The sequence below is a fragment of the Brassica rapa genome, chromosome A07 (genome assembly GCF_000309985.2).
Source record: "Brassica rapa cultivar Chiifu-401-42 chromosome A07, CAAS_Brap_v3.01, whole genome shotgun sequence".
Lineage (NCBI taxonomy): Eukaryota > Viridiplantae > Streptophyta > Magnoliopsida > Brassicales > Brassicaceae > Brassica > Brassica rapa.
The window spans coordinates 26,369,225-26,390,057 of record NC_024801.2 but is presented as its reverse complement, the minus strand read 5'-3'; the positions used below and the strand labels follow the sequence as shown (position 1 = coordinate 26,390,057).

General features: G+C 31.4%; 3 protein-coding genes and 2 long non-coding RNA genes across 6 annotated transcripts; 1 reads left to right on the top strand and 4 right to left on the bottom strand.

Annotated features, from left to right (window-relative positions):
* Window positions 1-329: 329 nt before the first annotated feature.
* Window positions 330-5,254, bottom strand: LOC103831916 (transcription factor MYB41-like). The gene is made up of 4 exons (XM_009107857.3): window positions 5,125-5,254; window positions 2,090-2,256; window positions 1,219-1,348; window positions 330-1,100 (listed from the first exon to the last, which is right to left on the bottom strand). Exons 2-4 carry the CDS (start codon window positions 2,220-2,222, stop codon window positions 527-529), a joined length of 837 nt encoding a protein of 278 aa, XP_009106105.2. The 5' UTR covers window positions 2,223-2,256; window positions 5,125-5,254; the 3' UTR covers window positions 330-526.
* On the bottom strand, window positions 4,234-6,524 carry LOC103831917 (myb-related protein 308). The gene is made up of 3 exons (XM_009107858.3): window positions 6,008-6,524; window positions 5,125-5,254; window positions 4,234-4,996 (listed from the first exon to the last, which is right to left on the bottom strand). The coding sequence occupies exons 1-3, from the start codon at window positions 6,138-6,140 to the stop codon at window positions 4,429-4,431; spliced, it is 831 nt and encodes a 276-aa protein (XP_009106106.2). The 5' UTR covers window positions 6,141-6,524; the 3' UTR covers window positions 4,234-4,428.
* Window positions 6,525-10,720: 4,196 nt separating this feature from the next.
* On the bottom strand, window positions 10,721-12,943 carry LOC103831915. Its single transcript, XR_625922.3, has 2 exons — window positions 11,706-12,943; window positions 10,721-11,601 (listed from the first exon to the last, which is right to left on the bottom strand). It is a non-coding gene; the product is annotated as an uncharacterized LOC103831915 (long non-coding RNA).
* A 4,659-nt stretch (window positions 12,944-17,602) lies between these two features.
* On the top strand, window positions 17,603-18,593 carry LOC103831912. Of its 2 annotated transcripts, none has more exons than XR_001955136.2 (2): window positions 17,603-18,114; window positions 18,209-18,593. It is a non-coding gene; the product is annotated as an uncharacterized LOC103831912 (long non-coding RNA). The 2 variants fall into 2 exon arrangements; XR_625921.3 differs by having other exon boundaries at window positions 17,603-18,126.
* Window positions 18,556-20,661, bottom strand: LOC103831914 (NEP1-interacting protein-like 2). Its single transcript, XM_009107856.3, has 5 exons — window positions 20,298-20,661; window positions 19,635-19,813; window positions 19,230-19,313; window positions 18,982-19,140; window positions 18,556-18,903 (listed from the first exon to the last, which is right to left on the bottom strand). Exons 1-5 carry the CDS (start codon window positions 20,416-20,418, stop codon window positions 18,775-18,777), a joined length of 672 nt encoding a protein of 223 aa, XP_009106104.1. The 5' UTR covers window positions 20,419-20,661; the 3' UTR covers window positions 18,556-18,774.
* Between the last annotated feature and the right edge of the window lie 172 nt (window positions 20,662-20,833).

Sequence of the window (20,833 nt, the reverse complement as noted above, 5' to 3'; positions counted from 1 at the left end):
GCTTTTCCAGTTCGGTTCTATAAACAATGACATTTACCATATATGGGTAGTTGTGTATTTATATGAACTAGGGCTGAACCAGATAGACCCATGACCCATATGATTTTAGTTTATTGTCCGGTTATAAAAACATTGAATTTAATATATAAAATTAGTTCAAAAATCACGCTATATGATGTTGGAATCCTTAATGCATGGAATTAAAGTTTCAACTACACACCTCTATGTCTTGCAAACCTATAGCAATATTGAATTCGATGGGATAGTTTCATTGGAATGGCATGCATGAAACTCCAAATGTGCATGTAGATGTAGGGGATAAGCATGCATAAGAGAGAGAGGTAATCGACTTTAAAAAAGAGAAGTTAACAGTCAAAACTCAGAAACATTGACCATACATGTTACTCATAGTACTGATGAGTACTTGCCTTTTTCAGAAACCTCTCTCTTCCGTCACTCTGAACTGACGGATACAGAACAAAAAAAAGAAATACATCCAGAAAAAACGTGTCCAAGAGAGTGAATTTCAAAGGAGGAACAAGTCAAGTTGATCATCACTAGTCTCATGATAGAAATCAGATTGGTATAGATCGTATGGCTCGACTAATGAGTAGCCACCAAAAGCATCCACGAAGCCAGTTGTATACGTAGGAGTGAAGTCACACGTTAAAAACTCATCAAACGAAGTCATACTGATCAGATTCTCATCGATCTCCATGGAACAACCAGTCACTTCCTCATCTTCCTTGCTGCCTATCATCATCTCGTCTTCTTCAACGGCTTGTCTTGGTTCCGACATGATGACGTTCTTGATCCTATCGAGTGCATGTTTTCTCGACGAGATTCCAGCAGCAAGCTTGTTAAGTAGACGTGCAGAGCCAGTGGAGGAAAAAGAGGAAGAAGTAGAAGAGGACGAAGAAGGGGTCGGTGTTGGAGACGACGTCGTTGAGGAGGAAGTGGCTTTGGCAACGTTGACGGTAGGCTTATGGGTCATGGGATCGATCCCGCTTCTAACGAGTCTTTTCTTTAGACATGAGTTCCAATGATTTTTAATGTCATTGTCTGTTCGGTTTGGCATTTGCTTTGCTATTGCGGCCCACCTGTTGTAATTATGCATAATCATTACTTTAATAATGTATCTATAATAGTATATTGCACAATTATTGTTTAAGAAAAAACTAGTTTGGTTGGTTTGCATTTAATCACACATTAAATTACCTGTTTCCAAGAAGAGAATGAAATTTGATGATATCTTCTTCCTCCTGAGGAGTGAACTTGCCTCTTTTAATTCCAGGCTTCAAATAATTCAGCCACCTTAATCTACAACTCTTTCCACATCTTTGCAGACCTTTTTGTGTATTTATAAAAAAAAATTACATTAAAAAATAATGTGAAATTATTACTTTAATATAGTGGCAAACAGAAATGATACAAAGAAAAAAAAGGATTGGACCTTATGTGAACATTTTCTCCATCACACAATTTTGTTAAAAAAGTTTTGATCAGTCAAAATCTATTTCCTTTCCATCAGACAAAAATAGGAGAAAATACAATCACATAAACTTTCTGATTTTGGGTCTAAAGTTAAACAAGAAATATTTTAATTTCCATAGATTTAACACTTTAGAAAACTGAAAAAAATAATGTCATAATTAAAAAGTAATCAGGAGAATACATGTGTTCATATATTCTATTATAGATATCATCATATCATAGAAGTGCTGGTCGAAGGTATAATAATCGGATAAATCTCATTAACAAGATATAACTCTAATGGTTTGCAGTTTACACACATGTTTATTTACAATGGGTCCAACAATATGCTCCCAAAAATCGGAAAAAAACTTTTACAATCTGTATATATGAATTTTTGGTTAGTAAATCTCTTAAGATAATAGAGCTGTACATGATTTAGAAAAACTAAAACCAAAAAAATAAAATAATAGTAATCAAAACAAGATTTTCGGTCCGACAGAAACTGGAATCTAAAGATCCTAAGTTTGAAAGAGACACAAACACAAGTTGACCGTACACAATGTATGCATAATGCATATATATAGTAATAGAGAGTGTAAGTATAGATTTTTACCGGCTCTCTTAGGCAGGGTACGCCAGTCCCCAAGACCATGTTCTTTGATGTAAGCGACGAGCATCCGGTCTTCCTCCGCCGTCCACTCTCCTTTCTTTATCCCGTCATCGTCGAACCATGTCGTCCTCCCCATTTTAACCAATCAGATCTCGGTGGTAGATTCGAGCCTTTCCCATAAACCAATCAACGTGTAGTCAGATGATGATGAACTTGAGAACAAAGCGAATTATTGGTTACTGTAACTATTTACTTTTGTAGATATGGTTTTACTAAGAGGACTTCCAATTTTTTTTTGTGAGGCTCTTTCACGTTCTCACTTAGTATATAAGCAGAATGGTCTTTTCCAGAGTGAGGAATAGGGATGTCTCTGTATATATATATCGAGTCATTTCCTTTTTTTTTAGCTTTTGGTCTTTTAACTTTATTTTCACCCGTTGGATTCCTCTTAAATGTATATCTTGATGCTGATATATCTTCTTCGTTTTTCGTTAATATGTTCTTATAATTAGAACAATTATTCGGTATATGTAAACATGATTCTTCCAAGAGGTTAAATCATACATATAGCGCATTCACATCACACCCAAATGATGAGTTTCAAGAGCATTTCCAATAAGAGTTATACTCTCAAGTGTATTTTTAGATACTTGGGAATATAATTTTCTATTGGAAATGCTCTTAGAGCACCATTAGTAGTGTGGTATCTCCACAAAGTAGCTAATCAATTTAATATTTATATTATTTTTTGTATAATCAAAATTAAAGAAAAAACAAAAGACCATATATTATCAGACACCTAAGGTTTTGAGTATTTCACCATCCTTCTTAAGTCTCTTCATGAAAAAGTGCTTTCTTCTCTTCTTTCTACTCTCTCTTTCTATCTTTTTCAATTTTAAATACTTTTAACTTTGTAAATTTCTTTTTTTCAGTCTACAGTTGTATATGACAAAGGATTCCACAGAATTATAAAAATTCTTGTTTAAAAGAATTTCAGAGAAATATAATTCTTTTTATCAGAACTTCAGAAACATAGTCTGTAAATTATTTGATTACTTATTTTGAGCAAAACTGCCTTTTTTGTTCATAGTCTGTAAACATAGTCTGTTTATTCTCTTTTTTGTTACTCGTCCTCCTCCAACTATTTAACAGGTTGCATCTTTGATGATTTAACTCACTATACATTCTAATATAAATATTGCTTCGGATGATAATACAGTTTACACCCGGTGTAATTTAGTGTACTCACTCGAAAAACTGTGTGCCATGTGTAGTTTATTCTCTTTTTTTTTTGGGGGCAAAATGTAGTTTATCATCGGGGGTATTAGACCATCTCCAATGGTTTACTCTATTTTTTATTCTAAAATAGAACAACTAGAGTTTGAATTTGTTCCAATGGTACTCTATTTTAGAATAGAAAATAGAGTGATGAACAAAAAAAAAATTACTTTATATTTGGAGTAAACCTATTTTCATTTTATTATAAAGTGAGAAATATAGTACAATTGAAGTATTTCTTACTCTAAACTCTATTTTAAAGTGAAAAATAGAATATGGTTGGAGATGCTCTTAGGACAAGGTTCTGCATATTAAAAATATGAAAAATGTTAGAAAATATGGTGTCAAAAAAACTATTAGTTTTCTGCAGCGAACATAAACAAAAAAAAAGTTAATACCCCTTGACACATGTTGATTTGTTAGTGGTTTACATTAACTTTTTGGATTTAACATTTAACTTTAACTGAATTACATAAATCTATTTATATATATAATCATGCTCTTACTATTCTGGTTTTTTTCTTTGCACAAAAAAAAATATTCTGGTTTTATAAAATTGACATTTACCATATATGGGTAGTTGTGTATTATATGAACTAGGGTTGAACCGCACCCATATGACTTTAGTTTATTGTTCGGTTATAAAATTAGTTCAAAAATCACGCTATATTATTATTAATACTAAATTTTAACATGTTGTTGGAATCCTTAATGCGTCGAAATAAAAGTTTCAACTACACACCTTTATGACTAGCAAACCTATAACAATATAGAATTTCGATGGGCTAGTTTTCATTGGAATGTCATGTAAGAAACTCCAAATGTGCATGTAGATGTAGGGCTCATGCTTAGCATGCCGAAGAGAGAGAGAGAGAGAGAGGTCATCGACATAAATAAAAGGGAAGCTAACAGACAAAACTCAGAAACATTGACCATACATGTCACTCATAGTACTTATGAGTTATGAGTACTTGCGTTTTTCAGAAACCTCTCTCTTTCGTCACACTGAACTAACAGATACAAAAAAAAAACATCCAGAAAAAACTTCTCCAAGAGAGTGAAATTCAAAGGAGGAACAGGTCAAGTTGATCATCACTGGTCTCATGATAGAAATCAGATCGATATAGATCATATGGCTCAACCAATGAGTAGTCATCAAAAGCAGCGACGAAGCCAGGTGTATACGTAGGAGTGAAGTCACACGTTAAGTACTCATAAAACGAAGTCGTACTGATCAGATTCTCATCGATCTCCATGGAACAACCAGTCACTTCCTCATCTTCCTTGCTGCCTATCATCATCTCGTCTTCTTCAACGGCTTGTCTTGGTTCCGACATGATAACGTTCTTGATCCTATCGAGTTCATGTTTTCTCGACGAGATTCCAGCAGCAAGCTTGTTAAGTAGACGTGCAGAGCTTGTGGAGGAAAAAGAAGAAGAGGAGGACGAAGATGGAGTCGGTGTTGGAGACGACGTCGTTGAGGAGGAAGTGGCTTTGGCGACGGTGACGACTGGCTTATGGGTCATGGGATCGATTCCGCTTCTAACGAGTCTTTTCTTTAGACATGAGTTCCAATGGTTTTTTATGTCATTGTCTGATCGGTTTGGCATTTGCTTTGCTATTGCTGCCCACCTGATGTAATTATATGCATAATCATTACTTTAATAATGTTTCTATAATAGTATATTACACAATTCTTGTTTTTTTTTTTTTTAAACTAAAAGACAAGGTATTTTGGATTTAATCGCACATTAAATTACCTGTTTCCAAGAAGAGAATGGAATTTGATGATATCTTCTTCCTCCTGAGGAGTGAACTTGCCTCTTTTAATTCCAGGCCTCAAATAATTCAGCCACCTTAATCTACAACTCTTTCCACATCTCTGCAGACCTTTTTTCATTTATGAAAAAAAAACATATCACAAAAATTAGGTGAAATTTTTACTTTAATATAGTGGCAAAGCAAATAAGTTAAAGAAGAAATATATTGAACCTCATGTGAACCTTTTTCCATCAGACAAAAAGAGGAGAAAACATGATCACATAAACTTTCTGATTTTGGGTCTAAAATTAGAATATAAATATATTTTAATTTCCATAGCTTTACACTTTAGAGAACTGAATATAGTAAAAAATGATGATTAAAAAGTAATCAGGAAAATCCTTGGCTTTAATGGGTTCACATATTCCATTATGATGATATAATCATATCAATAGAATCTGGTTGAAGGTTCTACAAAATATAATTAATAATCGCATAGATCATTGATTACATAAGTCTAATATGCTCCCAAAAATCGATTTTAAAAATATGTATACATATGGATTTTTGTTAAATACTTCAGACAATGGAATATACTGTACATGATTGAGAAAAGTTAGAACCAACAAAAAAATTAAAAATCAAAACATGCTCAAACACAAGATCCTTGGTCCGACAGAAACTGGAGTCTAGAGATCTTAGCTTTGAAAGAGACAAACAAAATGTATGCATATTATTGGAGAGAAGATCCCACATCGGATATATAAAAGAGACTTGAGTAATATATAAGGGACTTGGGTCAATCCACTAATTGCCAATTAGTTTTAGATGGAAGCCCAAGAAACTTGTCACATATATAGAGCGTTAAGTATAGATTTATACCGGCTCTCTTAGGCATGGTACGCCAGTCCCCGAGACCGTATTCGTTGATGTAAGCCACGAGCATCCGGTCTTCCTCCACCGTCCACTCTCCTTTCCTCACCCCATCGTCGTCAAACCACGTCGTCCTCCCCATTTTATCTCCGGTGAACCACTAAGATCTCACCACGTATCACTTCACTCTGGTCTCGATGATGATGATGAGTTGATGACCATAAGAACAAGTGAATTATTGATTAAGAGGACTTTTTTTTTTTTTTTTTGAACGGACTATTTGTTTATTTCTTTAGATATGATTTTACTAAGAGGACTTTCAATTATTTATGTGAAGCTCTCACACACTCTCACTTAATATAGAATGGTCTTTTTCTGAGTGAGGAACAGAGATGTCTATGTGTGTGTATATATAGTCATTTCCTTCTTCTTTCTTGCTTTTGGTCTTTCTTTAATTTATTTTCAACCGTTGGATTCTTCTTTAATGTGTATCTTGATGCTGATATACCTTTCATTGTTTTTCGTTAATATAATTTTTCGGTATATGTAAACATGATTTTTCAAAGAGGTTAAGTCACACATATAGGCTATAGCGTATTCACATCACATTTATACAAATAATTATTTTTAATACTAACACTGTAAATTTCGTTTTCAGTCTACAGCTGTGTTTGAACAAGGATATAAAAACAAAGATATTTTTTTTTTGAAACTAAAATTTTCTGTTTGGATCAAACTTAAAGATAAATATTTTTTTCTTGTTTAGCAGAACTTCAGAAATAGTTTCTATATTCCTTTTGTTACGTATTTTGAGCAAAAGTGGCTTTTAAGATTTTGAACATCTGACTTACACGGCTGGATCTAAGATTTTGTAAGTTTTAAACATTTTGTTAGAAATTTTAACAAAATAAATTATTTTTCATTATTTTGAGGCATATTTATATATAATTTTGAAAAAAAAATTGGAAGTTAAGATCAATGTTTATTCAACTGTGCTGACGCACTATACAGACTAATATATAAATATTGTTTCGGATGATACTGAGTAATACAGTTTAAACCAGGTTTAGTTTAGTACCATGCGTAGTTTAGACTATAGTTTAACATTACATATAGTTTGGTGTGAACGAATCAAATTGAAAAGAGCAAAATAATAGTTAGGTCTAGTTAGCCTTTTTTCGTGAGCTACGCAGTACGTGGAGTCTACATTTTAAATAACTTTGATTCTTCTTTCCAAGCAACTAAATTTATTACATATATGAATTGCCCAAGTTTGATTACTATTTTACAATTTTAAAATGGAAGAAAATATCAAGAACGGAGAATGGTCCCTCCACTGCCAAAGGACATTGTCCGTCTGTCGAGTATTCACTTGTGAACATCTTGTTGCTTTGGTTTTGTAATGACGTGGTTCGTAGCTTTCATTTTTTCATATACACACGTTGAGTATCTTATCTTTAGTTTTATAATTATCAGCGATTTTCGTAATAATAAACAAAATATATATGCTGTCGTATTGAAAATTCGGTTTATTTTGTGCCCATAATTGTTGGCCGAGCTGTTTCAGACAAAAACCAATAACGTTACTGAAAGCGTTGACTTGTTCTTTTGTGAAATGTACAATGAGAAAACTACCACGTAAATTTATATTCGTTCACTTATATACGCGATTTTTAGATAATTTGACATTATGTATATATGTGTGAGCATATTATGTGTATTCGATGTGTATTGTATTTGTATGCAGTGGCATCCGTAAGGACGGTATGGTATGGTATGGACACTGTGGAGTTCATGTTCTCGGAACGATACTGTTTATGGCTTTTGTAAAATATACCATCAGCGAACCGACTGTATTTACAAAAGTCAAGGCCGTGTGTGTATGTATTATTTTTTGACTTTTCTCTGTATCTTGGAGTCCTGTGTGTTTGGACCACGTTTAAAATTTATTTTCGTATTTTTAAAGTAGTATGAGGTGCTTAATTGTCGAGAAAATTATATTATGTGGCATCACTATGGGCATCACTGTTTGTTGTTCTTATCTGATGTGACTGGGTTGCTCACTTCACGATTGTGTGGTCTACACACACTCTACTACTATGTAGGCTTGCAGCTCATGGGTTTCTCTTCGCCAAGATATTTCACGTTTAGGATGCATGGCTCTGGCACAATGTCGTTGCGTCCCTGACATTTTTTTGTGGGTTAATTCTTAAATTCATACTTGTGAAGTTTACATCAAATGTAACATTTTGGGATATCAAATATATATATACATATATATGTATATATATGTGTGTGTGTGTGTGTGTGTATAGTCAGGTATGATACATGAATTTGCGAGTGGCTTAACTACGTTGGATACGATTTAATATTGGCATCTAAATAGCAAATTAGCAAGGCTACTTAACTTTAACAGTATTTAGAAATTAATATCACTTTAGTTGTTCGCATCCCACTAGCAATTATTTTGGATTTCTGTTTGAAACAAAATAAAGGAAAAAAAAAGTGAAAGGGGTAAAGAAAAAAAAAGAAAAAGAAAAAGAAAAAAAAACAAATGTTATTACTCTAACTAAACCTAGACTGAATATTAATGTGCATTTTCAAATATAAAAACTGATACTTCATTTTATTGGTGCGTTTTTGACTGAATTCAGAATAATCTGAAATTTTGAAAAATTCTATTTGCCAATAACAATAAAAAACATGGATCTAAAATAATCGAGAGCGTTTAAATCGCAATAAATAATGCGGTTGAGTTTCTGCTAGACAAAAATGACAGACTACATTCAAGTCCGCGCAATCTCTCGTTCACTTAAGAAAAGGATAAAAATAATCTTGTTGTTTCAAACTCCCACGAACGTTAGACGAGTTAAAAGAAAAAATCTACTATCTTTTAGTTTTTTTAAACGACATGCATGTTGTTTCCAATTTACACGTGCTTAAGTAACATGTTTCCGAATAGGTCACGCGCTTTGAAAAAAAACACACACAGATGGATTCGTTTAAATTCTTATTATAACGATCTAGGTTTGAAAATTCTCAGATAGCGTCAACATCTCTTAAATAATTAATCCGACGTCAAGAACCTTCAAGGAAAGAAGCAGTCATCATGGTGTAAACGCGTAAGGATCGCCGATAGCTTATTACATTTCAGGTTTCACTTTACTTCGATTTTGTTGTTTCCTATAATCTGACAATGGATTCAATGGAATATTAAAGTGGCTGGGTCCGATTAAATGCTCAAACAAGGTCGTACTTTTTTTAAAAAAAATCTTACTTTATATTGATACGAATAAAGCAGTATGTTCACTATGAATTATAGACAAACCCGTTGATTTTATAATGTTCCTCATAATATTTAACTGAGACATTATAGTTCTATTTTTCAGCTGATGATTAGTTTCATAGGCAGATATATGTTGTGGTAGATCCGACCATAGTTTTTAGTGACTGTGAAATTCTAGATCCGTACATTCGTACGTCTCGGAATACAAGATTCAAATCGTATAGTTTAACTATTGTTTGGAAAGTATATATTTTAACAGGATTTGAGTTGATGACTGCTAAACCTTTATTTAATTAATCTAAACATTTAACCCTTTTTTTGTTATTGGACTTTTGTAAAAGATAGTAGATATAATATTTCAGTATTTCACATTTCTTCATAGTAGACAAGATAACGTTATCCACATTCTAGCTTCTAACACCAGTACACCACCACGTACTGACGATGTCGTAAAAAAAAAAAGAAACATCGCCACGTACATATCTATAATAATAAACTTGGTACGTGTTGAATACGCTTAACAAAATATTATAATCAAGGCGCTGTTCGTTTGTACATCTGGAAGATGCATCCAGATGGTCTATCTAGATGTCCTATCCAGATGCTCCATCTGGGTGTTGTTTGTTTCTTCATTTCGTCCATGCATCCAGATGAATCATCTGAATGCAACTATGTTCGTTTGATTTTCATTTTTTAACTTTCATCTGCATCCAGGTGAACTTGTTAATAAAATAACTAAAATATAATTTTTAATGTTTCGGCGGAAAAATAGCATTTTAACGGTTTTGGCTGAAAATATATTTGCGGTTTTTGAGGAAATATGTGTTTTTCGCGAAAAATGCATTTTTATGGTTTTGACGGAAAATACGTTTTATGGGTTTGGCGGAAAATACGTTTTTGCGGTTTGGATGGAAAAAGTGTGTGTTTGAAGTTTTGGCGGGAAAAGTATTTTTTCACGATTTTGGACGGAAAAGTTATTTTTTGCGACTTTGGCTTGGAAAATCATTTTGGCGGTTTTTGCGGAAAAGTATTTTTTTTTTTGGCGGGAAAATACATTTTCCGGTTTTGGCGGGAAAATTCAGTTTTCCGGTTTTGGCGGGAAAAATACTCTTTTCCGGTTTTTGCGGGAAAATGCGTTTTTCCGGTTTTGGCGGGAAGATACTTTTTCCGGTTTTGGCGGGAAAATTCGTTTTCCGGTTTTGGCGGGAAAATTCGTTTTTCGGTTTTGGCGGGAAAATGCGTTTTTCCGGTTTTGGCGGGAAAATGCGTTTTTCCGGTTTTAGCGGGAAAATACGTTTTCCGATTTTGGCGGGAAAATACGTTTTTCCGGTTTTGGCGGGAAAATTTCATTTTCCGATTTTGGCGGTAAAATTGTGTTTTTCAGTTTTGGCGGGAAAATGCGTTTTTCCGGTTTTGGCGGGAAAATGCTTTTTTCCGGTTTTAGCGGGAAAATGCGTTTTTCCGGTTTTAGCGGGAAAATGCGTTTCTCCGGTTTTGGTGGGGAAAATTTCGTTTACCGGTTTTGGCGGAAAAATTTTCGTTTTTTGGTTTTGGTGGAAAAATTCGGTTTTCCGGTTTTGGCGGGAAATTGTGTTTTTTCGGTTTTGGTGAGAAAATGCGTTTTTTTCCTGTTTTGGCGGGAAAATGCTTTTTGCGGTTTTGGCCGGAAAATGCTTTTTGGAGTTTTGGCGGGAATATGCGTTTTTTGGTGTTGGCGGGAAATGCGTTTTTTCGGTTTTGTTCGAAAAGTGCGGTTTTACTGGTTTAACCGAAACATGTTTTTTTTATGAAAATGTGTGTTTTATGTTTTTTTTGCGGAAAACCGCATCTTGCGGTTTTGGCGGGAAAGTGTGTTTTTCAGTTTTTGCGAGAAAATGCATTTTTTGGTTATAACGGAAAAATGTATATGCAAAAAATAGAATTTACGATTTGAAAATAATATTTTGATTTTAAAAGGTCATTTTTGTCATTTATCATTTTGGACTGAAGATGCATCTGCATCCAGATGCACCATCAAGACTCACCTTCATTTGGGTGAGAATTTGAGATGAGTTTTGAAAAATTCAGCTGGGTGATCCATCTGGATGTATCATTATAATGCACAAAACGAACATCAATTTGCATCTTCACCCAGATGGATCACCTGGGTGAGCAAACGAACAGGGCCCAACTCGCGGTTATTAACAATTGTCTCCGTTCCTCTCTGTGCTCTGTACTGAAGGCCTATCCCACCTCCTTGATGTGGCGGAGAGAAATGGTCTGTTAGAAGGATTACGTTTTGCGTCATCACTTCTTCTTTGCGGATGACAGCCTCTTCCTAGTCAAAGCAACGATTGATCAATGTCAGAATTTGAATCTCATTCTGCAATTCTATGGAAAAGCTACAGGACAAACGATAAATTATCAAAAATCAGCCATCACCTTTGGCGATAAGATTGCTCAAGAAGATAAGGCTGCAATACAAAATATCCTCAAGATCTTCAATGTCGGAGGAACAAGTAAATATTTGGGCCTCTTGAAATGCTTTTCGGGTTCTAAGGTAGAGCTGCTTTCATACCTCAAAGAAAGGACCAGCGGAAGATTGGATGGTTGGTACATGCGTAAGCTATCACAGAGAGGTAAAGAAATACTACTAAAAACCACAGCGGCTGCTCTACCCGTTTTTGCGAAGAATCAATATATCTAGCGTTTAAAAAAAAAAGGTTTTACAAATTAAAAACATGACTATGTATCACATGTGACAGATGTGCACCAAGTCAATTTGTGCATTTTTTTAATCATCAAGTATTATCCATAATTTAGAATTATTATACGATTTGACAATATCATTATCATCTAATAACTTGTAGCAGGGTCCGATATCGTATCTATGTATAATTAAAATTCGTTGAATTTTCTCTATAAAAACAAACAACTTTTTTTTCCAAAAACACACTCATACACATATATAAAGTCATCTTCCTCATTATAGCTTTATTGGCTTTTTGTTCGTCGTAAATTATGTGGAACCATAAATTATTGTTATAAGTCATTTGAATTCTAAATTATAAATTAACTTTTATTATTAAGATTTAGTCTAGCATGTTTATAACTTTCCAAATGTCAGTAGGGAGATTTATTGGATTAGGGGTTTTAGAAGATTAGAGGAATTTCAGATTTGGTGCAATTTTGATGGTCATTTTGTTAGAATTTTGAAGATTTTGGTGGAAAAATTAAAGATATTTGAAAAAAATAAATAATATTTATTAGTTTTCTTTTACCTCTGTTTTCTATTGAAAAAAGAGAGGACATCGAAAAATTAAGTACAAGTATAACATCTTTAAATTATTACTCTATAAATTAATATACACTAAATTTTTTTATAAAATAATATAATTTTATAGTTTCAAATTGAGTTTTTGGTTCAATTAGTATATCGATAAATTAATATTTCTATAAATTAATAAAAAAATTATAGCTTTGGTGTAATTCCAACATTATTAATTTATAGAGGTTTCACTGTAGTTAGTGAAATTTATGATGAGTTTGAAGTGGTTTGATTTTATTCTTCCAAAAAAGGATAGACAAATTAACATGGAATGTTTCACTATATACAAACTTTTTAATATAAAAATAGAGTCAGTTAAATAATAAAATTAGTATGACGAATTTAGATGGTAATCTATACTAATAAAAGGGACCTTTTGAGGCTCCATAGAGCGTCCACATCAGCAAAAAAAAACTACTTCCGAAAAATGACACGTGGCATAAAATATAGTTTTACTAATTTTTAAAAATTATAAATAATATCTAAACATACAACATAAAAAATGGAAAAACTACATTAAACATATGTAAGATTACCATTTTTCACTTTAAAAAAATGGCTTATCTCCATAATGTAACATTACCGTTTTATAAAAAAACAAAAAACATTATATATAATTTCGAAAATAATAAATATATGTAAACATGCAACATAAAAAATAGAAATCTATACTAATAAAAGGGACCTTTTGAGGCTCCATAGAGCGTCCACATCAGCAAAAAAAAACTACTTCCGAAAAATGACACGTGGCATAAAATATAGTTTTACTAATTTTTAAAAATTATAAATAATATCTAAACATACAACATAAAAAATGGAAAAACTACATTAAACATATGTAAGATTACCATTTTTCACTTTAAAAAAATGGCTTATCTCCATAATGTAACATTACCGTTTTATAAAAAAACAAAAAACATTATATATAATTTCGAAAATAATAAATATATGTAAACATGCAACATAAAAAATAGAAATACTACATTAAACATATGTAAAATTACCATTTTACATTTTTATTTTTAAAAATAATATGCAAACATACAACATAAAAAATGGAAAAACTACATTAACCATATGTAAGATTACAATTTTTCACTAAAAAAAGACAGCTTATCTCCATAATGTAACATTACTATTTTGTAAAAAAACATTATATATACTAATAAAAGGGACCTTTTGAGGCTCCATAGAGCGTCCACATTAGCAAAAAAAAACTACTTCCGAAAAATGACACGTGGCATAAAATATAGTTTTACTAATTTTCAAAAATTATAAATAATATCTAAACATACAACATAAAAAATGGAAAAACTACATTAAACATATGTAAGATTACCATTTTTCACTTAAAAAAAACGGCTTATCTCCATAATGTAACATTACCGTTTTATAAAAAAACAAAAAACATTATATATAATTTCGAAAATAATAAATATATGTAAACATACAACATAAAAAATAGAAATACTACATTAAACATATGTAAGATTACCATTTTACATTTTTATTTTTAAAAATAATATGCAAACATACAACATAAAAAATGGAAAAACTACATTAACCATATGTAAGATTACAATTTTTCACTAAAAAAAAGACGGCTTATCTCCATAATGTAACATTACCATTTTGTAAAAAAACATTATATATAATTTTGAAAATGATAAATAATATGTAAACATATAACATAAAAAATGGAAATACTACACTAAACATATGTAAGATTACCATTTTACATTTAAAAATAACAATAATATGTAAACATACAACATAAAAAAATGGAAATCTACATTAAACATATGTAAGATTACTATTTTTCACTAAAAAAACGGTTTATCTCCATAATGTAACATTACCATTTTATAAAAAAAAGAAAAAAAAAACATAAATATAACTATTTTACATTTTACATTTTTATATTGTAAGATTACCATTTTACATTTTTATTTTAAAAAATAATATGCAAACATACAACATAAAAAATGGAAAAACTACATTAACCATATGTAAGATTACAATTTTTCACTAAAAAAAAGACGGCTTATCTCCATAATGTAACATTACTATTTTGTAAAAAAACATTATATATAATTTTGAAAATGATAAATAATATGTAAACATACAACATAAAAAATGGAAATACTACACTAAACATATGTAAGATTACCATTTTACATTTAAAAATAACAATAATATGTAAACATACAACATAAAAAAATGGAAATCTACATTAAACATATGTAAGATTACTATTTTTCACTAAAAAAACGGTTTATCTCCATAATGTAACATTACCATTTTATAAAAAAACAAAAAAAAACATAAATATAACTATTTGACTATTTGTCCAAATTCTTCTATTAAACATTGTCGTTGTACGTTAAAAATGGAAAAATACATTAAAACTTAAACATCTATCTTAAAATATAAAATATAGATATTAACTAAATATAAAGTATAAGAAAGAGAAATACTCAATATATAGAAAAAAAAATAATAAGTATATATTATAAATATATAAATATACGAATTATATATACAATAATAAGTAAATGCACAATTTTAAAAAAATGGAAAGAATACATTAAATATTAAACACCTATCTTAAAAATGTAAAATATAGATATTAAGTAAATAGAAAGTATAAGAAAAAGAAATACACAACTTAAAAACAATGGAAAAAATATATTAAGATTTAAACATCTATCTTAAAATGTAAAATATAGATATTACGCAAATAGAAAGTATAATAAAAGGAAATACACAATTTAAGAAAATGGAAAAAGTACGTTAGTATTTAAACATCTATCTTAAAATGTAAATCTATATTAAAATATAAAATTATTAGTAAATAGAAAGTGTAAGAAATAGAAATACACAATATAAATAAAAATAATTAATAAGTAAATATATAATATAGGTAAATACCCAATTTAAAAAATGGAAAATTACATTAAGATTTAAAAATATATCTTAAAATTTAAAATATAGATATTACGTAAATAGAAAGTATAACAAATAGAAATATACAATTTAAAAAAAAATGGAAAACGTAAATTAACATTTAAACATATATCTTAAAATGTAAAATAGAGATATTAAGTAAATAAAAAGTACAGGAAATAGAAATACATATACAGGAAAATAAATAATAAGTAAATAATGTAAATATATAATATATGAATTATATATATAATAATAAGTAAATACACAATTTTTTAAGAAAATGGAAAAAGTTCATGAAACATTAAACATATATCTTAAAATGTAAAATATATAATATAAGTAAATACACAATTAAAAAAATGGAAAAAGTACATTAAGATTTAAATATCTATTTTAAAATATAAAATATAGATATTACGTAAGTAAAAATATAAGAAATGGAAATAAACATTTTAAAAACTGAAAAAAGTACATTAAGATTTAAACATCTATCTTAAAATGTACATCTATCTTAAAATGGTAGTAAATTATATAAAAATGGAAATACCACATTAAACAAAAAAAATGTATAGTTTTACATCAAGAAAGTTCCTATAAAACTGATTATCCCATCAACATCAACCTCACACAATCAAGGAAAACTTCAAAGCACTCGAGCAAAAAAATGGTTCCACCATCAATTCTTGCCGTCCCAAAAACCTTTAATGACCTTGAAGGAGATTTTTTATAACAACGAACTTTTTGTTAGGTGGATTCATTGTTGGAAAACCCGCAACTTCCAAAAGCCAAACTTATTAATGGGAATTGAATTGCTTTTCATAGACACAAAAGTATTCTTATAAATTTAAATTAATCTAATCCATAATTTTATTGTTAATATTCATACTAACTCTTTCATGATCAAACCATTACAGTTAATAACCATTCAAGCGTTTATCCCGAAACACTTCCTTCCTCGCCGAATCAAGTATTGGTTCATGTTGGTTTAGTATTATTTTTGGTTTATTAACCGGTTTAGGATGATCCTATTGTAAATATAATTTAAGTTGGTTTAACATATATTATGCTTAAAATAACTTAAATTAAATAATAGTAATATTATGCTTAAAATATAATTTTAGAGAGTTTTCAAATATAGTTTACAGAACATTATAGGTGATGAATTTAATTTATTAAATTTGTTCATTACTTAAAACTAAGTTTTTTTTAAAACATACTGAGTTATAAATATCAATGATGGATTGGTAAGTATAACACGAAGACAAAAATATAAATATTTGATTTTCAAGATAAGAAATTCAGCTTTTATCCAGTTACTCTATATATAATATCTTAATTTTTTTTAAAAAATATACATAATTTATATATATAGATTAATCTTCCAAACTTAAACTATTATATTATATATGAATAATGTTTTTAAATAAAAATAATTTCTGATTAAAATAAATAAATAAAAACAACAAATGGTTATTTTCAAATAATGGATGTAATTTACATTATACTATCATTTAACAAGTATTAGATACGTTTTGATATATCATTATTTTCTATTTCCAGAAAACAATAATGTTAAACATCAATATCATCTAGGTTAAGTATACGAACATCACAATTCAAACATCACATTTTTACATAAACATTATAATACAATATTTTAATCAAAAAATACAATTCAAAAAAAAAATATTCAAAGAATAGTTATATACTTAATATTTGAAAATCAAAGATATTTTGCTAAAATTATACTTACCTGGCCAAGGAGATCAACCATCTTTTTACGGATCGATCGATTGTTGAGCATGTGGTCGATCCGAAAATACTCTGGAGTTTAATTAAATATCTAAAACATTTATTTCAACACTCAATAGATATTTTTGCTAAATATGATAACTAGATAGCCAACAAAATAACAAAAAATTATTTAAATAGTAAAAAATATGTTAATTTAACGTGTTAAAATTTAAAAATAAATTTAAAGTATGGCATGCATTCTTAACATTTATATAAATATATTTCATAGCCTAAATATAAATAATTTAACAACTTAAATTAAAAGAAAGTAAAAATCCCGGGCGTAGCCCGGGTTAATCCCTAGTGTTTCATAAAGTCGTAGCGAAGTTTGTCGTTGTCTCTGCCACGTACTCACTGCCTATCTCTCTTCTGTTAGACACATCACATGATGTACTTCACCCGAACTCTGTCGTCACTCCACACTAACTAATAACTATGCTCAAGTCTTTCTTTAGAGACCCGAACACTCATTTTAGGATCCGGCCCGGCTTCTCCACCTGCCTTCTAACTCTAGTCTTACTCTTACCCTATGAAGCGTGCAAAGAATCACTCGAATGCAGCAGTTTACTTAGTGATCAACTCAGATACTCGGACTTCTAGCGAAGTGGATGCAATGAGACCAAGTTTTGAGCTCGATGAAAACGATGGGTCTACTTCTGGAGGTTCTTATGGTTGCTTCGGTTATGTTTTCTCTGTCGGCGGTACCCAGAGACCCACCTTATAATGGTGTTGTGGAGACTGATGCAGCTTCTCAGCTCAGATGAATCTTTCTCCAAAATGGTTTATTTTGTTGTATGATGTTTTACTTTTTTATTGTTTTCTGTCCTGTAAAGATGCATTAGTAAACACTCTTTGGTGTCTTTTTTTGTTTCAGCCATTGAATCAGATGACGGCGGGAATCTTCTCCCTGGTTTCGATAAAGAATCATATGCTTAAGCAGGTATGAGGCGAGTCTTCATAGCCAGTGTGGACCATTCACTAGTTCCTATAACGTCACACTGAACAAACTCAAGTCTGATGGTGGAACACTGTTGGTGAACTAGGAAGTAGGATGCTGAGCCCAGCTTTTCTTTATGCTCTCTTACCAAACCGGGCTTTACTTGTGGAACAAGGTCCTGAAATGGCTGATCTTTTCTTTGAACCATTTCCAGACGCTTCTTGGTTTAAGAGAGGAATAGTTTTTTCCTCTACTAGGTGTTGTAAGGTAAGGACATGTATCAGTGCATAACTTAATCTGAGTTCTATATTTTTTTCTCCAACATATCTGTAGGTGTTATTATTCATGTCTACAATAGTATACATTCAAAAGTAGAAACCTATGGATGATGCTATATTTGAAAGTAACAAAGATAGATTGAAATAAGGACTCAGAGACTTACAACAACATATAAGGACAATGGGTTTTGCTACATATACACTCCTCAGCAACAATGGTGTTTTTCAATCTTTAACGGCCTGTCTGCAAATAGGGCATGATCCATGTCTGATGAGCCATTTATCAACACAAACCAGGTGAAACGTATGGTCACATCTCGGTAAGCCTCGTGTGATTTCGCCTACTGCAATGTCCTGTAAGATCCCAAGGTGTGTGAGGGTGAACAAAAAAGGGTAAGAAGTTTAAATCAGTTCGTTGTAAGAGAATGAAACCTGTAGACAAATAGTGCAGTGAATGATTTGCTTCTTGGTCATCTCACTTGACATGATATAGCATGGTAGTTTTCTTAACGAGTCACCTGTTAAGCCTCTGGGTTCCAATTCACCATAAACATCATCCCTCCCTTCATAGCTTACATCTGATATCCTTAACTGCAACAATAAGTAGAAAAAAAAAACTACTCTATAGTATTTTAATTGCAGAACACTGAGTGAACATGAAAGAGACTTAGAAATAGAACCTGCCAGTGGTGTGACTGTATCATTGTTGACATAAGCTGTTCATCTACTAGTCTCCCACGAAACAGTTGCTCTACAAAATCTGCCTAAATCCAAAATAAAAGGGGCTCAGGTTTAAGTCCTTTCTCACATATAAATAAACAATGAATAATATAAGATTTAGACGTCAAGACAATCATCCATATGAAGGTTTGTTAAGATTAATCAAAGGGAACAATAAAAAGAAACTTAACCAAGCCATACTGTTATCCCATAACTTTGGTGGACCACCAGTAGTAACATATCATTATTTCATCTACCAAACTTCCTTTTTCTCCATCTCGACCATAAAGTCAATAAGAAAACTCATCTCCCTATGCTTGACAAAGGGTGTAAGATAGCTCAGAAGAAGAATTTAAAAGACTAACCATAGATGAAGGACCCCTAGATCCTGATAGCTCTAAATACCAGTAGGCACGAGAAGCCTCCAAGACTTCAACAGAGAGAATAGCTCCAGCTACAGCGCCAAGTGCTGCCCCACGGAGGACTCCGTACTGTGCCGCTCTTCCTGCCACCGCACCAGTTACTGCTCCTGTGAATGCTCCAGCTACAAAGACATTTAAAGAACCAAGAATAAAATTTACCAAAACCAAATGGGCTTAGAGTGATCAGACAGAGATGGTGATCTTGATCTAAACCCTAGAGGCAACTATGTCACCTCAACACATCAGATCGTCCAACCTAGAGATCACTCCTAAGAAAACACGTTAAAGTCCTAAGACAGGATTGGTCTTAAACAATAATAAAAAAAAACTCATAGAGAGTTAGGAATCAAGTTCAGTTAGCAGTTTAGACGATTAACTTTTTTAAGTTGTTGAACACGTAAAGTGGTCGGAACTTGAGGAAAAAAAAACATGTCTTTAAATTTTTACTGAAACATCTTCTGTTTCACATGTTCTGTCGGTGCTCTGTTTCATCGAAATAAAAAAAAAGTACCCTTTCACAAATTTTTTTTTGCAAGGAATCGCGAATCTAATAAAAAAGAAGAAGGAACAAAGACGATGATCAAAACGGTGGAATGAGCAAAGTACCCATAGCGAAAAAACCAGTAAGAGCTCCGGAGAAAGCGCCGGAGACCAAGCGAGAAACTGTGTCGATGGTTGAGTCGGTGGCTCCTTCAGGTTCCACGGCGGGGGAGAAGATCGCATCCATTAGAAAAAAATTCAAAAATACAAAAAAAAAATGGATTGAAAAAAACCCTAGGGGTGTTTGATGATGAAGTTTTAGGAGAAAGAAAGAGACTTTGTGGTAGGTTTGGGGAGAATTAGGGAAGGTGAGATGTCAGCCATGGAAGTTGAGAGAAGACATCACCGCTCGTCAAAAAAGGAAGACAGAGGTTTGCTCTGTTTCTTTTAGTCTCTTTCTTTTTTTTGGGCTCTTTTTATTTATTTATCCAATTTTAGTTTTCATTTACTTTGTTGGGCCAATGGCCTTTATTCTCTTTACCAAATATATAATCACAGCTTACTTGTAATACACGCAACTCAACACACCTCACGAGTCTCTCACATCATCATCATGAAACAGACTTAACACACGTGAATCAGACCGAAACCGATGATAGAAA

Excerpts from the sequence above, each read along its gene's own strand:
- LOC103831916 (XM_009107857.3), bottom strand. The coding sequence starts at position 2,222 with ATGGGGAGGACGACATGGTTCGACGATGACGGGATAAAGAAAGGAGAG. Across the intron at positions 1,349-2,089 it reads TACCCTGCCTAAGAGAGCCG|GTCTGCAAAGATGTGGAAAG; the intron begins GTAAAAATCTAT and ends ATACACAAAAAG. Across the intron at positions 1,101-1,218 it reads CATTCTCTTCTTGGAAACAG|GTGGGCCGCAATAGCAAAGC; the intron begins GTAATTTAATGT and ends TAATTACAACAG.
- LOC103831917 (XM_009107858.3), bottom strand. The coding sequence starts at position 6,140 with ATGGGGAGGACGACGTGGTTTGACGACGATGGGGTGAGGAAAGGAGAG. Across the intron at positions 5,255-6,007 it reads TACCATGCCTAAGAGAGCCG|GTCTGCAGAGATGTGGAAAG; the intron begins GTATAAATCTAT and ends AAATGAAAAAAG. Across the intron at positions 4,997-5,124 it reads CATTCTCTTCTTGGAAACAG|GTGGGCAGCAATAGCAAAGC; the intron begins GTAATTTAATGT and ends TAATTACATCAG.
- LOC103831914 (XM_009107856.3), bottom strand. The coding sequence starts at position 20,418 with ATGGATGCGATCTTCTCCCCCGCCGTGGAACCTGAAGGAGCCACCGAC. Across the intron at positions 19,314-19,634 it reads CTAGGGGTCCTTCATCTATG|GCAGATTTTGTAGAGCAACT; the intron begins GTTAGTCTTTTA and ends TTTTGGATTTAG. Across the intron at positions 18,904-18,981 it reads ACTGCACTATTTGTCTACAG|GACATTGCAGTAGGCGAAAT; the intron begins GTTTCATTCTCT and ends GGGATCTTACAG.